Source organism: Nymphaea colorata, chromosome 13 (assembly GCF_008831285.2).
Source record: "Nymphaea colorata isolate Beijing-Zhang1983 chromosome 13, ASM883128v2, whole genome shotgun sequence".
Taxonomy (NCBI): Eukaryota; Viridiplantae; Streptophyta; class Magnoliopsida; order Nymphaeales; family Nymphaeaceae; genus Nymphaea; species Nymphaea colorata.
This window is the reverse complement of record NC_045150.1, coordinates 5,324,922-5,344,862: the sequence shown is the minus strand read 5'-3', so window position 1 is coordinate 5,344,862 and position 19,941 is coordinate 5,324,922. Positions and strand designations below refer to the sequence as shown.

The 19,941-nt window shown below is 38.4% G+C and overlaps 1 protein-coding gene across 1 annotated transcript; it reads left to right on the top strand.

Annotated features, from left to right (window-relative positions):
* The first annotated feature begins 3,740 nt into the window (after positions 1 to 3,740).
* LOC116266898 (transcription factor RF2b-like) lies at positions 3,741 to 18,374 on the top strand. The gene is made up of 4 exons (XM_031648355.2): positions 3,741 to 4,471; positions 5,074 to 5,206; positions 6,785 to 6,869; positions 17,947 to 18,374. The coding sequence occupies exons 1-4, from the start codon at positions 3,888 to 3,890 to the stop codon at positions 18,207 to 18,209; spliced, it is 1,065 nt and encodes a 354-aa protein (XP_031504215.1). The 5' UTR covers positions 3,741 to 3,887; the 3' UTR covers positions 18,210 to 18,374.
* Positions 18,375 to 19,941: the final 1,567 nt, after the last annotated feature.

Below are 19,941 nucleotides of genomic sequence, written 5' to 3'. Positions count from 1 at the left end.
GAGATAGTAGACGGTGATTTGCTTCTCCCTATAACCAACGCCCTCAACAACCTGCTGTGTACTATTCATGCTGACAAATGGAACTCAATTTTGTTACTTTCTAACCAAATTTTTTGGCTAAATTGGATCAAAAGTTGTTGTATGGGTAGGACGAGGTTTTCTAAGGGACATGCTGCTATAGCTGCGGCAATCCATCTTTTTGTTTGCAGCTTGCTTGAGCCATCAGTGGAAATCCTCTCCTTACTTCTTGATGTTATGCCTTAACACTCTTTCCCTTGGGTCGGGTTTTTTGTGGGTCATAGGTAACACCATCATTCTTCTGATCCTTGTTTGAGTAATTTTGTATATTCCTTTTTCATCAGCTTAATTTTTTGATTAATTTAATCGGAGGCATAACCTCTAGCAGGGTCGTTTTGGCATATGGCAAGAATAGATGATAGTTGAGAGAACATTAAATATTTCTCAACAAAAATGCAAGTCCAGCAAAATATTTCCTAAAATTAAGAACATTAAATATTTCTAAACAAAAAATGTTGAGTAAAATATTTTCTTGAAAATAAGAACATTCGACAACAACAAAGGGAAGAAGCCCCAAAAAAATTGTTTGTAAAGAGGTCTGTCGCCATTTTGCAACTTTTGCACACATGGATAGTTGTTCAAACATCTCCTTGTGCCATTTGACATATCATAATCCAAGCAAACAACATCACTTTGGAAATGTTCATATGGAAATGTCACGTACTCTACTAGGGGGTGGCACTTTGTGTACTATGCCAAATGCACTTTGCATGCTATCTCACATGTACTTCACATTCTATGTCATGTAAAACTCAAAAATGGTATGTCAGATGCACTTTGCTTACCATGCGTCTCATGCACTTCAGATGCTACAAGAAAAGTCCATGCATATTAGCTCCTACAACATAAACAATATACATAATGTACTGAATGTGTAAACCAATATATATTAGTAATTATTGGGCTGAAACAAATTCTTAGTAGTTCCACAAGACAGTCGCTTTTGTAGGTTGTTCAAGTTTCTACATCTTGCACCTCAATAGTTTCAGTTGCAACCATTTGACAATTTCAACAAGCATTAACAAGCAACATAAATGTCAGTATGGGGAAGCAATGAGACATATGTCGTTGTTGTTGGTCTTAGTAATGTTATAAATACCTAGCAACATGTTTTTAGCATTATTGGTTCAACATTGTGGTACATATTATGGAGATATTTCATTTATGCTCTCCTGTATCAGCAGTTTCAATGCATGTTAACAAAAAATATTACTAAATTTGAATTTTGTAGATGAGCATTGAAGTGTCATGCCTTCTATGTTGCAAGTCACCATATATAACCCCACCTAGTATTTGTACACATTATCCTTGAATACAGTTATTTCTAGTTAACTATTAATAGCTTCAATAAGTTCAACTTTCACTCTCTCAAACATAGTGAGAGTGTATACATATGTTATATGCATCAACATCTTCATCCCCATCTTTATCGAGATTGCGTGAATCCTTTACAATCCAATGCTCATTGCTTCCAAAATTCTTTACAAGCAACTCATCTTGCTCAAAGAAACGGAAAATTGTTAAGCACAAGTAGATGTTCTTCTTAAGTATCGCATGCATACTCTCAACCCTTTGGGTGTCAATCGTGTTTGTATAGAAATGTTGTAGGTCACATGTCATTACTCACTTCCCTTTGTCCTTATGGTTTATCAACCGTCAAACATTATTTTAAAACATGTTTAATACATATTCGTTGTCATCCAATGGAAAGACACTATAACATTCATTCAGGTTCCATTCAACTTCTGCAAATAGCTAGTACAAGACATATTTTATTGCTCTCTATGATAGATTATTTGTTTTTGTTGGGGGGGGGGGGTGGTTCTTTAGTTCAAACAATGTAAAAGACACATTTTTATACCTGCCATTATCTCGTCAATGTAGTTATATGTTTGTTTTATAACAATACCAACATTAAATGCTATTTCTTCAATTGTAGCATGAGCTTGCATTACCATTACGTGTGGCATCATCATGTAGGCAATAACACGAAAAGGCATGGGCCAGTTGTTTTTGCTTACAAATATTTTAAGCAATAGATCTAAAATTTATGTCTCTTATCACCATCCTTATACCAAGTCTACAACTTGAAGTCCTAATTGAATTTTGCTGTCATGCTCTTCTTCATTTATCCCTCTTGTGGACACATTAAGTCTGCTTTGCAACCATCATGTTTTTTATTTTTACCATGATTACTTCTTTTAACACAAAACTCATGTTAGAATGCATAATTATTGTAGAAGGTGAATGCATTCTTCATCACTAAACTTCATTCCTTCATGTGAAATCTCCAATGACAATAAAATCCTTTGTGCTTTATTCATGAACGTGTGCACATATCAGGATTTGTCTGACCTGAATCAGTGACCTTCAGTATCATTAATCGTGTGCACATATCAGGATTTGTCTGACCTGAATCAGTGACCTTCAGTATCATTAATGGAAAGGAAAGGAGTTGGTTGCTTAGGGAAAGGGACATGACACACAACCGAGGAGCATAACACACTCTTCGCACAATAGATCCACTTTGAAGTATCAAAACATCTTTCCTTTGCTCCATATGCATTAGGGCGGTTGTTCCTCTATTCAAGTACGCAACATATGGAAGGTCTTCTATGCTTTGTTCATGGATACATGCATCTACCGAAATATTTTCTTTTGTTCCATCTGTATCATCACACTGGGTTCTCCTTTGCTCAAGTATGAGTGCATTCATAAAACCATTAGCTATTGTATCCATTACATCTTTAACTACTGCACTATAAAAGCTACTCGCAATTAATATTTCATTAACATCTTCAACCAATTGGTTCATGGCTGCTATTTCTCTCCCATTGTTGTCATCAACATTTACAACTATATTTATAGGCCATTTTGGTGACCATTCAGTCTCTTTTGCTGATAAGAGTAACATTTGGATGCAACATATGATATCTTATACCCCTCAACTTCTTCATCAACAATGGATAAATCAAACAACAAAGATTAAGTCAAATTAAATGGTACCAGAAGTTCAACTGTATTGCATCTATTTTATATGTAAAACACTAATTTTGTCTTCAAAATTGTAGTTACATTACTGTAAAACACTAATTAATGTGCAATGGCTAATCATTTGTGACTTGCTCCACGCCATGGTCACATAATGTCAGCTATTGCTTGAGATTGTTGTCAAGTTCATGACTAATTTGTGACTTTGCAAAGTAAACTTCGTCAACAGATCATAACATTATATTCATGAAACATTGATTGGAGTATTTAGTTGTCACCAGGAATGATGAATACGTAGGAATTTTCAGGAGAAAATGAAATTTGATGTTCTAATGGAGGTTTCCAAAGCCTTCATATGAAAGCATGTTTCCACCATGAAGAAATTGAGCATGCTTATGCCACGGAGAGACTATTGTTTACTTGTATAAAATCGTCCATAGTTTGACAAGATATTTGTGAAAATTGAAATCATCTTAGTAAGATATGATATTTGTGGAAAATGATCAATCATTATGCGTTGAAACATTATAAAATAAAAAGTTGTAAAATAAAAAAAAATGCTATCCACGTACACAGTTAAAGCTAAGATTCAGCTGCCTTGCATCCGGAAACGGCGACTCCTGCAGTTCCGTGGGTCCCACGGCCAAAGAAATCTTTTTACCGTTTTTCCACCGTTGTCCCACGGAGGGCTTCCTGTTCTCTCTCCCTCTCTCTGAGTTGAGGGAAACGGCAAAAGCACACTTCATCATCGAATGGGAGTAGTAGAAGGGCGGACCAACCCGCGTTCCGGCGATTGATCTCGAATTTCTCCGACCGTTATGGAGACCCAGTTCTCCGGCGGGGGCGCCGGAGGTTCCTTATCTGGCGGAAATTCCGGCAGGGAAACCCTCGATCAGATGGCGGACAACCCACGACGGGGCTCGCACCGCCGAGCCCACTCGGAAATCGCCTTCCGACTGCCGGACGATTTCCTATTCGACGTTGACGCTGAATTACCGTTCCTTGACGTCCCATCGCTCTCTGAGGACAACAATTCCGGAGACGGGTTGCAGTTTCTGGCGCTCATGGACACCGAGAAGTCCCCGGAGCCCACGAGCGTAGTCAAGGAGGAGGTTGGATCTGGTGGAGGAGGAGGTGCCACACACTTGAGAAGTTTGTCTATGGACGCGGCATTCCTGGACGGCCTGGGGTTCAAGGCAGGAGCAGCGGAGAACGGGGCCCCGACAGCGCCGATGCCGGAAGCTGGGTGGAGACCGCAGCACCGGAGGGCCGGATCGGTCGATGGGTTTCCAGGGCCTTCATCGTTTCCGGTTGCGGTGGAGTCGGTGGCGGACGTGAAGAAGGCGATGCCTGCGGATAAGCTCGCCGAGCTCTCTCTAATCGATCCAAGGAGGGCTAAAAGGCGTGGCTTTCGCTTTTTCTTTTCTTGTAGCCGCTTTCTGCTATTTATCATGTCTTTTCTTTTGGCTGGACGCACTCTATCTTTAACTTCTGATTGCTTGCGGATTTAAGGGTTTGTTGCTGCACTGGAGTACCTCAGATCTCGATTCATTGTTTGTCTTCCATATACATACTTAGGACGAAGTTTTCTTTGAATAACATTTGTTTTCTGTCATTGTTATCGTCGATCCCATCCCGATGACTACATGTTATCGGTTTTTGCTTTCATAATTTTATAAATTTATTAAAAATTCTGTACATAATCATTGAATGCTTGCAGCGTTTATTGTGGTATTTGACGCTACTTTTTCTAGCGTTCAAGTTGCTTTTCATTGTTATAAGCATTGGTATCTTTTTTTTCTGTAATTTCCTTATTCAGGTAGCTTATATAGTTGTTGCAGGGAAGAGTGCTTCCCTGATAAAGTTTGAGATATGTGGTGTTGGTTTGAAGAATACTGGTTGTGACTGTTGTTTTTGATATAGATGTCTTCTGAGATTGTCGTATGGTTTGTCTTGTTTTATATTTTTCCTTTATCTGAGTTTTCTTGGGTGTCTCTAATGTAGAATTCTTGCCAACCGGCAATCTGCCGCACGGTCAAAGGAGCGAAAGATACGTTATACAAGTGAGCTAGAAAGGAAGGTACAGACACTTCAGACAGAGGCAACTACATTGTCAGCGCAGCTTACGCTGCTTCAGGTAGTAGAGTGCTAGCTTGATATTGCTTTTGTTGGTTTATGCTTGTCCCCGAAAACTCTTGTGGGAGAGCATATGTCATTGGTGCTACTGACCTGCAAATTATCAATAATTTGTGATTGTAATTTGAAATTATTGGATGTTTTTCCATTGGATAATGTCTTGTTTTGGTGATGCGGTTGGGAGTGATGCTTCTTTTGGTCAGGAAATTGGACATTCACGTTTTAGAGTTCTGCTTTTAAGAATAAATTTATTGGGACGAGAAACCTTTTTACAAATAAATTCTGCTGGAAATCATAACCAATAGAGATTTGATTAATAATCTAATCAGGAAATTGCACATTTTCAAAGTTTGCATTGTTGGGGAGATTTTATTAGTAATCAGTCATGGTGAATGATTTCATGCCCTTTGAATCTTCAATAGCACCAAGATGGATCTTTTTCTCCAAATGGCTCTTAAAATGAGGCAAAAATGAATACTTTAAGTACAATATAAGCCTCAATTTGGATACCATGAAAATAGACCAACAATAATGATCACTAAGGTGGAAACATGCAATCTCAATGGTTCAGATGAACCTATGCGCCAAATGCTCATGCAATTGCAATAAGGCATATAAAAGAAATAATAGATGATATTTGCTTGAAAAGCATAATTAACAAGGGAGGACATCTCTTTTATTTATACAAGATGAAAGGCCAAGCTAGTTATTGGGCTAGCTTCGATGGTGAGAATTCTTGCCATTGAGAGTTAGCTAATGGCTGGCTTGGTCAAACTCATGAATTGTTGATGTAAAACAGAAAAATAAAAAGTATGAAAAAGGAGAAAAATTTACACCAGAGGAATGATACAATTACTCAAGAAGAAAAAGCGGGAAAGCTACCTTTTGTTGAAAAGATAAATCAATTGCCTCAGATAACAAAAGAAGAAGAAGAAGAAGAAGAAGAAGAAGAAGAAGAAGAAGAAGAAAATCTAGGTTGTTGAAGAAAAAAAGGGTAGGTTGTTGAAGAAAAAAAGGCTAGGTTGTTGAGTGCCTAGGTCACGGGTTAGCCAATTTCAATGTTTGGGAACAAGGAACTTAACCAACCAGTCAAAGCTTGGGGACTAGGCACATTTTTTAGCACACCAGATTATGTTGCAAAGCTTCTAGTGGTATTTCCTTTCACTTAGAGCATCAACTTGTTATGTTTTGGGCTGCTAAGATATGTTGTTTCCTTGACATTTTGGTTTCTAGTATCCCTTTTCCCCTTGCATAGATGGAAATGCTTTGGAATTTGCAAAAAAGAATCAGATTTGACAATGATTTAATCTTGTTTGATTTTCTGCTTGTTTAGTCATCTTTAGGTTAAAACACACATGCTGGACCATGCAACTGAATTAGTAGATCACTATAAGTTGTTCTACTAGCAAAAACTCATTACAGTTGTGAAATGTAGAATATTTTGTTCAGTTATCTATGTTTATTAACTTGCATGATTCACATGACATAGTATGAAGTTTTATTCTCCAGTTCTAGTATGACCCTATACTCTTCTTACGACTTGAGCAAGCCCAGTAATGCATATTCTCTTCTAAAACAGAGGGATACTAATGGGCTGACAGTTGAGAACAAGGAACTCAAACTACGTTTGCAAGCTATGGAGCAACAAGCACATCTTCGTGATGGTAATTTGTATACCATTGTTATGTCCCTTTCATGCTTTGGAGTAAAATTTTTGCAGATCATAATGGTTTACTGAGCACCTATATGTCTAGTTCCCCTTACAATTGAGGCTGAAAGTGTTGTGCTTGCATGAAATAATTAACATGGTTTTGAATCAAGATGATTTTGGTTTTATCCTTATCAAATGAGTGTTATAGTGCCACTAACTTTATATAAGGTCTTAGGAGTGGATATCTCTAGTCAAAATATTGCTTTCTCTAAAACAAGAAATAGAGTTTGACTACAACACAAGGATGAGGCACTTTGGGTGCCACTGCCACACGTGTGTCGACGTGATGCAGGTTCTGCTGGGTTGTGCCTTTACTCAAAAAAAGGGAAAAACGAGGAACAAGGAGAAAGGAAGGAGCAGAAAGGAGGAGGGAGGAGGAAGAAGGAGGAGGAGGGAAAAGAAGGATGAAAACTGAAGAGGAAGAGGAGAAGGAGGAGGAGAGGAGAGGTGGACTATCGGCAAGAGAGAAGAATGATAAAAGGAAATGGTATTAGGGTTTTCATAAGCTTTTTTTTGTTTTGTTTTAATTTTCCTCATTATTAACATTTCGAGAAAGGGACCCATTTCTTTTAAAATTTCTTACCATCTTACCTTTCATTTCTTACCATAATGCTTTTCAGAGCCTCTGTTTTTACAGTAATAGGCTTATTGTAAGAGAAATTTTCTTTACTTTTAACTTCTTCACACGTACACATATATTTATTTATTGCTGCACCTGCACCTTGCACCCTGCACCCGTGTAACTTTGGAGTTTCATAACTTATCGACATCTCCTACAACATGAGTCACTGTCATAGAACCATTCTAGATATCACATGTTTTTGAAAAATACACAATATATAGCCTTAAAAAGGAACACATGAGAAAAGTGAAAAAAAAAACATTTTTTTAAGTAAGGTGAAAATTAAGTAACACATTTTTATCGCATTTTCCCCTTTTTTTTCATTTTTATCTTTCTGACATTAATACCATCATGGATTAAGCTTTAAACTTAACCTAAATTATTTATCATCATTAAACTTTATTGTTATCATCTTATCTAGTTATTTTTTTATGTCTTCTTTTTAGTTTCTCATTTATTTTACTTTATCTAATTTTGTGATTTTTTCTTTTTTTAAACAAATTTCCACAATTTCCCAATGTTTTCCCAGGAAAAATAACTTTGCCAAAAAACTGGCAAAAACACCCGTGAAAAATTTTGCCATTGAAAACCCAATGAATCAAGAACAATATTTATGACAATGCATAGGATTCACATACCAGACACGGACACCCAAGTAATTTTGCTTGATGTTCAGATGTAGAAGATAATGTATAACAACTGGTGTGAATTAACATTCAGTTTTCTCCCATTGGATTGCCTTATTGATTCAAGTTGAGGTTATCTTTCCTCTCTGATACACGTGTGTGCCTGTGCACCTGAAGTGTTGGAGTCAATTTGCTTGGACACGTGTGTGGATATGGACATGCCTCCGACACTTCAGATGCACAGGCACACCCGTGTATTGCTGTATCTGTAATTATATGTTCAATATACAACATAGAATTTATATATTCAATACATTACGATATAATTATGTGCATTGTATTGGATTGTAATCTTAATGAATGTATTTTTGCATATTGTGTGTGTGTGTGTCTATATATATATATATGTATATATTATATGTACAGCCAGCCGTACCCGTGTGCCCGTGATTTTGAATTTTGTCTGCACCCGTACCTATGTGACATAGTCTTTCCTTTATTTTTCGGATTGAACCAATAATCCACTTTTACAAAAAAGAAGCAGGAACATACCTTCGATTGCCTGCATTCGAACTGCGAGGTATATTTGGAGTAGAGAGCAAACCACGTCCTCCCTATCCATATCTCCCACTTACCTCTTCTCTATGAAAGCCGGTGCCTTCACAGTTCACATCCACATTCACAAACAACCCCTAGAGCAAGAATGTTATGATAATTTGACTGGACAGTATGTCATCTTTGAGGTTCCTCAGGCTTATCTCATACGATAATATGTAACTCCTCAAAGGTAGGAAGAATTGGAAGATATGGCAATGTGGTCACAACAGCGTGGAACTCTGGCCCTAAACCAGTTAATCTCTGTTGTACCTTCTTTTTATTTGAGACATCGCTCCCAACAATTGCCAATTGATTTGTAATACCCTTTATTTCGTTCAAATACTTCGACACTGTCCTAGATCCTTTCTTCAGAAGTTGGAATTCACCTGTGTTATAACATTTGGGCTTCTGAAACTTGAGGGTAGCTTTGGACCAATTTGTTCCAAAGTTCCTTTGCAAAACAGCCATCTAGAATAGACACCACTACCTCTTGGCAAAAAGTGGAGGTAATGTGGGCCACCAAGACCTGATCAGTGATCACTTTTTATCAATGAGACAAACTCAGGATTGTGAAGAAAATTAGCTGACTGCCCCTTCACCGTTCTTTGCCTCCTGCATGGGAAATCGTAACCATCATTATCCCAGCTCTACCTCTTCAGCTGCATCCAGGCCACCCTTCCTCCTTCCTTCTTCCTCTTCCTCCTCCTCTTTCTTCCTCATCTCTCTGCCTCTTCTTTTCTCTTCTTTTTTCTTGTGAGACTGCCACAGATGCAGTGTGGCACTCAAGCTGGCATATCAAATATATCCTGTCTCTTGATAAAAGGAAGAATTTATCTCTTTCAGTTTAAGAAAATCAGAACCGATTCAACTTTTTAGAGACAAGATGACTCAAATTAGAAAGTTTAGATTGAGATGGGGAGTAATCCATGAGCAGGCAAACAAAGACAAAATAAGATGAAAATTAAGATATGGATGACAAGGAAGAAATGTGATCTGGAATACTTGGCGTAGGTGGAAGCAATTTTTCAGTCACTATGCTTAGAAACATGCCTGGAAATCAGCACAGCTATAAGTAATTTTTAAGTCACCACCCACCAAACTTGGACACATCTCTCTCTATCTCTTTCTCTATCTTTTCTTCTCTTTCTTTTTGGCATCAGGACAGTTTGAATATGTTGCTTACCCCAGTCAACACATACTAGTAGACTGAATTGATCAAAGATTGATTTTCAGTGCTGAGAAGGTCAATCCTCATGACAATGTATATTTCAGTGCTGTGATCTTCAGCACTTCTGGTCACAGTGTACTTCAGTGCTCAAAAGAAGGCCAATTTCAGGAGGCAAGGACAGGCAGGCCAGATTTCTGAATCAGGGATTTAGAATTAGGGATTTCAGATTTTCGAATTTCAGAATTAGGGCAAGACATCAAGAAGAGTATGAACGTTTGGAAGACAGATATTGACCAGAAGATAAGCACGGAAAATAGATATTGGATCAGAATTAAGAAACAAAAACAAGAACAGACTGAAGGATGGAATAAAGGAGAAACCACAGCCCACGTTTTAAAGGGAAAACTCAAACACAGAAAAATAAGGGCTTTCTCCTATTGTCGACTGGGGAACCACATTTTTCTGCTATTGAAGGAAAGATTTAGAAACAGATTGGTAAGAAAATGGATTTAGAAAATTGTGACGATAGGAAGGATGAAAGAAATATGAACAAAGGGAGAAAGGAAGAAGATGAATTAAGGGAAGGTGAATAAAAACTTGGACATGAATGAAAGTAGAGATTAGATTTCAATATCCCTGGGAATTCCTTAGGACCACAATTTACCATATCAGGTTTGAAAAATAACTCCATAAAATTGGTTGCAGAGACAAGTTCAGAACATATAAGTGCAGTGTCAAGGTAAATATCCATACAAGAGTTTCCAAGCAAGAATTCATAATCCAAAGTCAAAATGTTAGTGTCCAGGTTTCGGTTCTGGAATCAGGTCTACTGGACTGACCCAGAAAATGGCTATAAATAAGGGAATTGGGGCACAATTAGGGATATCGATGTAATAAGGATTTTTCTCTGGTGAGGTCGCTCAAACTGGGTTAGGGCAGTGCATGTGGGTGCATATTATCTTGTAGCTGGTGGAAGTTAGCGGGTGGTTGCTAACAAGGTATCAGAGCGCCAATGTCTGAGGATGCAGTCGGCAAACTCTGGAGAGTGTCATTCGGAGAAGATGGAGACTTCCGTTGCAAGGATTGACCAAAAACGAGATGGCATAAATGACTTGTGGGAGACTATGATGGCCGAATACAGGCAGATGAGTCTGATGCTGGAAAAGTTTCTAGGCAAGAAACTAACCGAGGTTGCTCTTTCAGACAAGGAATTTCACGCACGATTGAGTACCGATTCAGAAACTTCAGATTGCAAATCTGAAGAAGATGCTCCAAGTGTTGGGTCAAATACCCTACTCACGGGCGACACTGCAAGAAAATGTTGTACAGTTTAAGAGGTTGAAGATGTTGTTCTCCCACGTTGAGTCCTACCATAGAGGACGATCGGTCGTGTCGTTGAGCACCCAGTCACCGACAACGACCAGTTTGTTGAAGCTGGAGGTGAGTTCTTAAGAGAGGCGGACGAAAGGGTTAATGTCTTTCCACTCCCATTCCAATCTAAGAGAGCAGTCATCTGCCATGTAACCAAGGAAGAGATCTGGTAGAGATTTCTGCATCTTCAAGAGGAAGACGCTCATAGTCCCAAAATGGCGCCAAATGCCCCTCAAAAAATGCACTAAAAATCAGGTTGAAAACCCAACACAGGCATGGCGGGTTCCACGGACTTGGGCATGTTGCATCAGCTAGGCTAATTACAAATAGCACAAGAATTGGAGTGATTCCGGTCGGGAGCCGGTGGTGGCCAAAGGCATCTTGAGTGGTTTCCCTCTGCACTTGATCGAGAGTACACTACGATAGAGAACCATTGGAGCAACCAGGGAAGCCTCCACTGTTGCAGTTTAGGGACGCCAGGGAGAGTGAGGAGTATCTGGCAGTGATTAGAGAATAAGAAAGGCGACGAGATGTTCTTGCAAGACTATTATTTTTAGAAGATGTTCTCCTGCATTTGAAAGTAAGCCTCCTAATTTTGGTCAAATGGAAACAGCATTACCATTGTTGCTCAATTTTTGGATGGACGAGATGTTCTTGCAAGAGCTGTTGTCTCATTCACTGCATAATATTGCTTCTTATATCCAGATCAAGGTCTTCAAGAACTTTTTGGGCGGCTTGACTCAAAAAATCACATCCAAAGGAGAAATGCTATAGATGTTCTTTCTGAGCTCATGGCTTTATGTTCAGATTCAGGAAATGAACTGCCTTCTTCGTTAAGGCGTGACATAGGAAAACACTTGTTGGAACCCTTGGTGATGAAGAGCTTGTAAAATGCGTATCGGCAGCCAAACTGCTCTCGCAGCTTGATCCTACTTTTATTCTGCCTGCTTTGCTGAAATACATCTATTGTCATGATAAGTGAGTCCAGTTTTTGCTAGTGATGCTGTGGTTACATTACTGAAATGTTGGAAAGACAAACTTAATGCAGTATCTGTACTTCTTGACTGCGTTAGAGATTTTAGTCACAGTTCAAATGCCTCAAAAGTTTCAGCGCAAGCAGCAGAAACTATAACCTCAGATGTTCTATTTATGGTCATGTTTAAGAGAGGACATTGATTTGGTTCTTCGATTGACACCTAAGTGGTCTGCAAGTGTTCGGACCGAAACAGTCTGATTGAGCCTTTGATGGACAAAATGTTTGGTGATCGATCAAATGCAGTTCTTCTCCACTTTTGAGTTACATTAGCGAGGAAATGGCAGGTCTTGGGAATGTAGTTTTTCACCGCATTTTATTGGATATGTGTAGTAAAAAAGATATTTAATGAATTCCTGCTTTGCAAATGGAAGGCTGGATGTTGCACAGAAAATGATTCCATTGAGTTGAAGGATATGCTGTTCGATCGGCTATGTCCACTTCTCCTTATTAGGTTACTTCCTCTGCGAGTTCTAAATGATCTGAACTCCTCCAGCGTGCATGGTAAATTGGAGACATCTAGAAAATGTGATGAGAATGATGATGAAGATTGCATAGCCCCTTCCTAGTAAATAGGGCCTTTCATTTATTGGAGTTTGAAGATGTTCGTAAAATTACAGCTGAATTATGTGGTCGTCTTCATCCATAGGTCATATTGCCAATTATTGAAGCTCAGATGTAGAATGCTGTGTTCTATCATGATATGCTGAAGATAAAAACAGGCTTGTTTGCCACTTGCTCATCTCTTATGATTAGGGGGAAATGTTCTTTATACCAGCCAGCCATGGCCAAAATAAGGAAAATGTTACAAGATTGGACTGACCTAAGCCGGTGCAAGATGTGCTCAAATCATCCCACCGGACTGGACATGGGAGAAGTTCCTTGGCCACCCGTATCAAAGCATCTTCTAGGGCAGGCATGTTTTGCATTAACCCTAAATGCAGAACTCAACTGCAGCCATTCTAACATAGAACAAGGAAGCTAGAAATGAGGGTCCAGTAGCCACGCAGCTGGTTTGCCATTATTGGGAGTACTGTCTCATGCCAACTTGGAGGAAGTTTTTGAGCTGGAGAAGCTGATTTTCAAATGTATCCTTTCACTATCATGGCCATTGTTGAGCCATGTTTTTACTGTTTGCTACTGCCCTAGTTGGCTGCAGTCATGGGAGGACTCTTGTCTGTCAACATTTGATTTTGTTCATCACATTTGAAGGGAAGGGGGGAGTAATGTTAGTGTACAGGTTTCGGTTCTAGAATTGGGTCGGGATCGGGTGTACTGGATTGACCCAGAAAATGGCTATAAATAAGGGAATTGGGGGTGAAATTAGGGATATCTATGTAATGGGGATTTTCCTGTGGTGAGTGTCACTCTAATTGGGTTATGGCAGTGCGTGTGGGTGAGCATTTTCTTGTAACTGGTGGTAGTTAGCAGGTGGTTGCTATAACAAAAGAGCAGAAACAGAGTGAGGCTCTTTCAAATATCTGGAAAATCGAATGAAAATGGAATAGATCATGCAGAAATCATGTCTGCCCTCCTTGCAAATCTAATTTGCAGGTTTCGATTCCTTTGACTTCAGCTTTGCTGTTAATCCCTAGGAATAACTACTCCTATCCTACTGAGATTTGCCGGTATTCAACATACAAGCTGTGGTACTTGTTTGCGTGGTTTGTTGCTTGTGAGTCAATAATCTATAAGATATGATATTCAACTGGCATAAAAAAAAACTGGAAATATGTGCATGATAATATAAATGTTTGGTAGCAAATACTTGCTTTCTGTCAACACATTCATGAGCAAAATGGGCCATCTTACTACATTTAAAACATTTCATCACAATGTTAGCTTCCTTGCCATCATGCTTTCCTCGGTGTTGATTGGGTTTGAATTTCTGTTTCTTCACTACCTTCGATCCCTCATTTGAGTTATGTTAAATGGATTTTTAGTGAACTGCTCTGGTCTATTTCCTCTTTTTTCTTGAAGTTGGGATGCTTCTTGGGGTTTTTAGCACCAAATGCTCAATTACTCATTTTAGCAGCCTCCAGGTGCTTTTACTCCAATTGTAGATGACATGCAACATGATCAAATGTCTTGATATTCTCATTGTTTTCATGTTCATTTTCACATGTTTCCAACTATTTGGCAGTGATGTGTCACTGGTTTGACCTGCTCTTTAGTTGTTAAATGATCTCTGAACAAGTTCAACTTTCTGATCATGTTTGCCATCTCCTTAAGGTGCAATCTCCTAGTGTGCTGAGGAGGATTGTGAATATGAATAAAAACTTATAGTGAATTTTATAAATTTGGTTGCTGATGTACCCCTATACTTGTCTTTCAATATCAACCATATCTAGTGAATTGTGCCATACTGCTCAAACTGACACATGAAGTTGTCCTGCATTGCACATAGCCTAATAACTCTTGCCACACTATTAATGCGCTTCCAGCCTTCATAGATCTCTTTGTTCTTATGACATTGCATAGTGTTATTATTCTTAGGTTTGCTTGCAACATGATGGAGATCAAGCTTGATCCTCTTGCAGTGCGAATGGAGTTTTCCAGTTCCGTATGTCATAATGATCACTGTTCAATTTCTCAATCTTGGCAAAGTCTAATATATATTTATTAGGTGCAGCCTTAACCTATGAAACAAGGGATAGGTAACTCAGTGTGTTTCAACCATAGTTGCAGAAAGTGTTTTTTTTTCTTTTTTTCCAAAAAACTTGAGAGAAATGTTAAAAGACAATGAAAACGGTAAAAATCAATCTCTTTCCCCTTTTTTGAAAAAGCTCCAAAGTGATTTTTTTCACATTTTTATTGTGTTTTTTTTCATTATTTTTATGTTATTTTTTTTAAAAGTTAGAACTTAAGTTAAATTATTTATCTTCATTTCTTTTATTACTAAAACATCATTTTTATAAATTTATCAAGTTGTTTTTTTATGTTTCTTGTTAGTTTGTCATTTATTTTACTTTTTCCTAATTTTTTATGATTATTTTATTTTCTAAAAAAGTGCCAAATTTTTTCCTGAGATTTTCAGCTTTGCGAGAAATACCCGAGGAAAACCTTACCACTTGGAACCCATTAACGATGCTTGTGACTTCCACGATGCATCTGGAAGATACGAGGCACAGTAGCCCGACTTGTTGACTTTATAATGCTGTAATGATGATCCGTCTATTGAACATGTTCCCATATAGAACGAGAAGACATTTTCTTGTAATGCAAAAGTTCACGAGCTGCTAATCCAGTAGATCTGGTGCTACCATCAGAACAATTAGAATTATACGGATATTTGGTTGATGAATAACTATCATCACTTATGATAATGAATGGATGAGATTGGTTTCTTGATCCGGACATTGTATACAATGCAAAACATAGACTGATTTCTGATGGAGACGAGAGATAAAATATGAATGAATGAGGTTCATATGTGATTGTGGCTGGCCTGAAATATTGTATTAGTTGGAAATGCATCACATCAGGAAATTTTCAATTTAAATATTTTTAATTTGCTACCTTCATAGTCATTGATATCTCCATTCAGAGGTTGACTCATCAGTCATCACATAGGGCGAATGTCTTTGTGTGGATTTTGTCCTTAAATTTGGGATGGACATGTATAGTATGAAGAAGTGTTTGTGTAAGGTTTACTGGCTGCATGATGATATGCAAGATCCATGACAATTCCAACAACATGATCTAAGTGATTGGTCTTCCTGGTACAGCGATACCAATTGACCTTGTAGCCAGCTTTGTTCGCACCTAGAAAGGCCATGAAACCTAGACAACTGATAGCTGTGCACCTAGAAAGGCCATGAAACCTAGACAACTGATAGCTGTGTAAGTGACAAAGTGGTGGGCTGTGGTGATGTCAGAACTTGTACCTGTTTGTCATTTATTGATCAGTCTGTTAGTTTCTTTAAATATCACTGGGGCACATGAATATATAAAACCTTGAACCAGACTATTCTCATCCTTTACACACATGGGGTGTTACAATGCATCTTCCTTAAGGCAAACACATCCATGTGTATGAGATTCTGATCCGTGTGTTTAACTTGGTTTGGCTACCAATTTTAGTGATGTGAAGCAAACTTTAACTGGAGTGCTTGGTGAGATGGACCTCACCCCACCTTGCTACTGGCTTCGACTCACACCTAAAAAGTTATGAGCCAAAACAGCAGGTAGCAGGGAGACGATTATATAAACCAAAAATCTTTTTTTAGATCTTCAATATAGCATTATTCTCAAGCCTTACATACATGGGGTCCTGTATGACCAGTTGGCTGAGCTTATTGTTTATCATGTGCTTTTCTTAATATAGCCTTCTGTTTGTTTTGACCAGTTCACATTCAAATTCAGTGTTCATCATGCTTTAGGAAAGGAACAGTGTACAGGAATCAGATGAATTCCTGAAGTTGCACTGAAAGAATAGATATGGCAGCAATTTCAATATACTGGCTGATCTTCACTCACTGCTTGAAGTGTTAGGAAAGAAATGGAAGGACAGTTTTTAGATAGAAATGTGTTTTGTAGGAAAATCTAACAAGATTTGTGTGATCTTATTACCCAAAGCACCAAATTTTCCTGAGGTGGTGACTCAAATGATTAGTTCCTTGCCACATGCATGTCTTGTCTCTCTCAATACATATATATATATGTGTGTGTGTGTGTGTGTGTGTGTATCTGCTATTATCCACTAAAATGTTGTGTAATATGACTTTTCCTTTTCATCGAAGATGCTGAAGACGCTTTATGGTTGAGTAGTAGGCATATGATGGATGGATACCATTTCTCCTAGGCACCTTGAGTTAAGTTAACTAGAAAATTATTATTTATACTTAATCAAGTGCTCAAATATACTCAGTCCAAATATTCTATATATATGTGTGTAACTGAATGATGTTCTCGGCCTTAAAGGTCTATTTCACCCTTTTCTGAAGGAAAATTGAGTAGCTACTAGCTAGCATAGTGGTCAGTATGCATCATATGGTTTATATATTCTAATAGCTTCCACTCACTTTTCCTCTTTAGAAAAGGTAGGTTCCATCTGAGAAAAGTGAACGGTTGCTGTAGAGGTTACCATTTTTGCTATCCACTATGTATTTTCAGTTTCTTTTTTTTTTGGGTACAATAGAGTATACCTGTATTGCTAGACATGTCTACTTCCATGCTCAATGCTATCACAGTACCTCTCCCCTTCTATTTTTATTTTTTTATTTTTTAAAATGCATGAGCATGCAAATGCTGCTTCCCTTGATGTCATTACTTACACCATGCCTTTAGTTGCACAACAGTAAGAAAATAATGCAAGTTAGATTTGCATCTCATGATTTTCAAAACATGAGGTACGAGTTTACAAAACTAAAATGTCACTCAGAAGACCCTTTCAACAAGATGAATATCTTGATCGTAAGCGCTTTCTTGTTTCCATGGAAAACTTTCGAACACCTAATTGACCTTAAGCAGTTTTAAGTCAGGACATGAGGAACTGTATATATATATATCACTTGATTTTCTTCCAGAAAGGGCCATCACATAATGCAAGTTAGATTTGCTTTGATCTCATTATGTCCTTGCTGTTGCTCAACATATGCTACTGTTTAACAGCCCTGAACGAAGCATTGAGGGAAGAAGTCCAACGACTAAAGATTGCAACTGGACAAGTACCACCTATGAATGGAAACAGTTTCAGCAGGGGCATGCCACAGGCGAATGCGCCATTCTTCCGTCAGAATCTGCAACTGCATCATCTAGGTCGAGCCCATGTTCAGCATCCCCATTTGTGTCCACCAATGTCAAGCGGAGAGCCTCTTGCAGATCAATCTCAGCAGAAATCCGTGGATTTCACCGGAGGATCTGGCAACAATTAAGGCTACAAATAGGAATGGCTCATATCCACATTGAAGATGGAAGGGTTGGTTGATGAACCATGTTTCAGAGGTTAAGTGCAAAATAGTTCTGAAGTATCCATGTTGTGTGTATATATGCGAGACAGACTGTAAGTTCATCAATGATATCAAAGTTAACACTTAAAACGGCCCAGGTTATGACAAGGGTGACGTCTCTTCTGGGACTGGCTTGTGAGTGGATAGATCCAAGTAAGAAGCGTCGTAAGATCCATAGAAACTGAAGTCTCAGGTGTCAACAATAAAATTCAAGCAACTTGGTTTGAGTTTTTTATCCTAAAGTAAGCCTGATATGATAAAATGGAAATGCCTGGGTTCTGGAACAGTGTGAAAGGTTAGTGTTGTCCAACCAAAGAATAGATCCTGTTCAAGGCTGTAAGAATCCATTGCCTCTTTTAATGTGTTAGCCAATTTTCAAACTCAAGATTGAAAGAGAGAAGCCCATGAGCAAGATTTTTGTCGTCATTTTTTCCACTTGTTGGAGGAAAACCAACTGTATTGTCATCTTAACAAACCATCCTTTTATTTTGTCTTCAAACCGATCGAAAGTGTTCAATGGTGCGTTTAATTCGTCGGGAAAATTATGGGATCAACTGTGGCATCAATTACTTTCATATCAAAGCGTTGCATCAACTTTTAGCAGGTATTCAACAAAGGAAAAGACTGCAAATTGATGTGAAACTCCATATACCGTTCGTCCAAAAGACATATCCAGGCAACGACTGAAGCAGAGGAATTATCTTTTTCATCCTGCGCTCTTTCATCCAATTCTCCTTGGATTTGTCTCGATTTCTCTGTTGAATTTTGATCTTTACTAAAAAGCAGTTTTTTCTTGCCCAATCTACTTAAGATAAAGTACTACATGGGCAAGGCTTATTGTGAAGGAAAGGCGGTGTAAGCCTTGAAGATTCAAGAGATGGTGGAGAAGAACGTTGTGTGTTTTTAGCTAATATTTGTCCCCCATGTGATTACACAAATGTTAAGGTAGTGCATGATTTACTTACCTCACCACCTCCACATGAGATTGAGTTGATGACTAATGTGATACATAAGGGGCTATTTGGCAATAGTAACACTCTATTACCATCCTATGAAGTGGCCTAAAAAAAATAAATACTATAACAAGTGTTTCTGCTCTATTTCTTGGGTAGATTCATGGGACAACAATAATGTGTTACTTTTGTCAAATGACACCCAACATAACGATTCAAAGACACCCTAGAGCATGACATCCATAGTATTACTGTAATGACCCAACCCACTTCCTCATCAGGCTCGGGCCCTTGGTCCAGTAGATCTCAACCCACCCTTAGCAATTTGGTCTTGAAAAAAACTTAAGAACCAGGACAGCCAACTGCTTAACAAACTCCCTTTACAAGCCCTTGAAGTTCTCTACAATCTTCAATACAAAACTAAGTTTCTCAAAGTGAGGCTTTACAATCCACTCTTTTAAGGCACACGCACCCACACATGTGGATGAATGGGTGTAGGACCTTATGTCCGAGTACTAAACCATACTTTGCAATCACTATAACGACCCAACCCACTCTCCCACTAGGATCAGACCCCTAGTTTAATGGATCCCAACCCACTCCCTAACAACTTTAATTCTAACATAAAAAAAAAGCTAGGAACTAGAACAATCAACAACTTAACAACCTCATTTATAAGCCCTTAAATATTTCATACGGGACTA

Excerpts from the sequence above, each read along its gene's own strand:
- LOC116266898 (XM_031648355.2), top strand. The coding sequence starts at position 3,888 with ATGGAGACCCAGTTCTCCGGCGGGGGCGCCGGAGGTTCCTTATCTGGC. Across the intron at positions 5,207-6,784 it reads CGCAGCTTACGCTGCTTCAG|AGGGATACTAATGGGCTGAC; the intron begins GTAGTAGAGTGC and ends CTTCTAAAACAG. Across the intron at positions 6,870-17,946 it reads ACAAGCACATCTTCGTGATG|CCCTGAACGAAGCATTGAGG; the intron begins GTAATTTGTATA and ends ACTGTTTAACAG.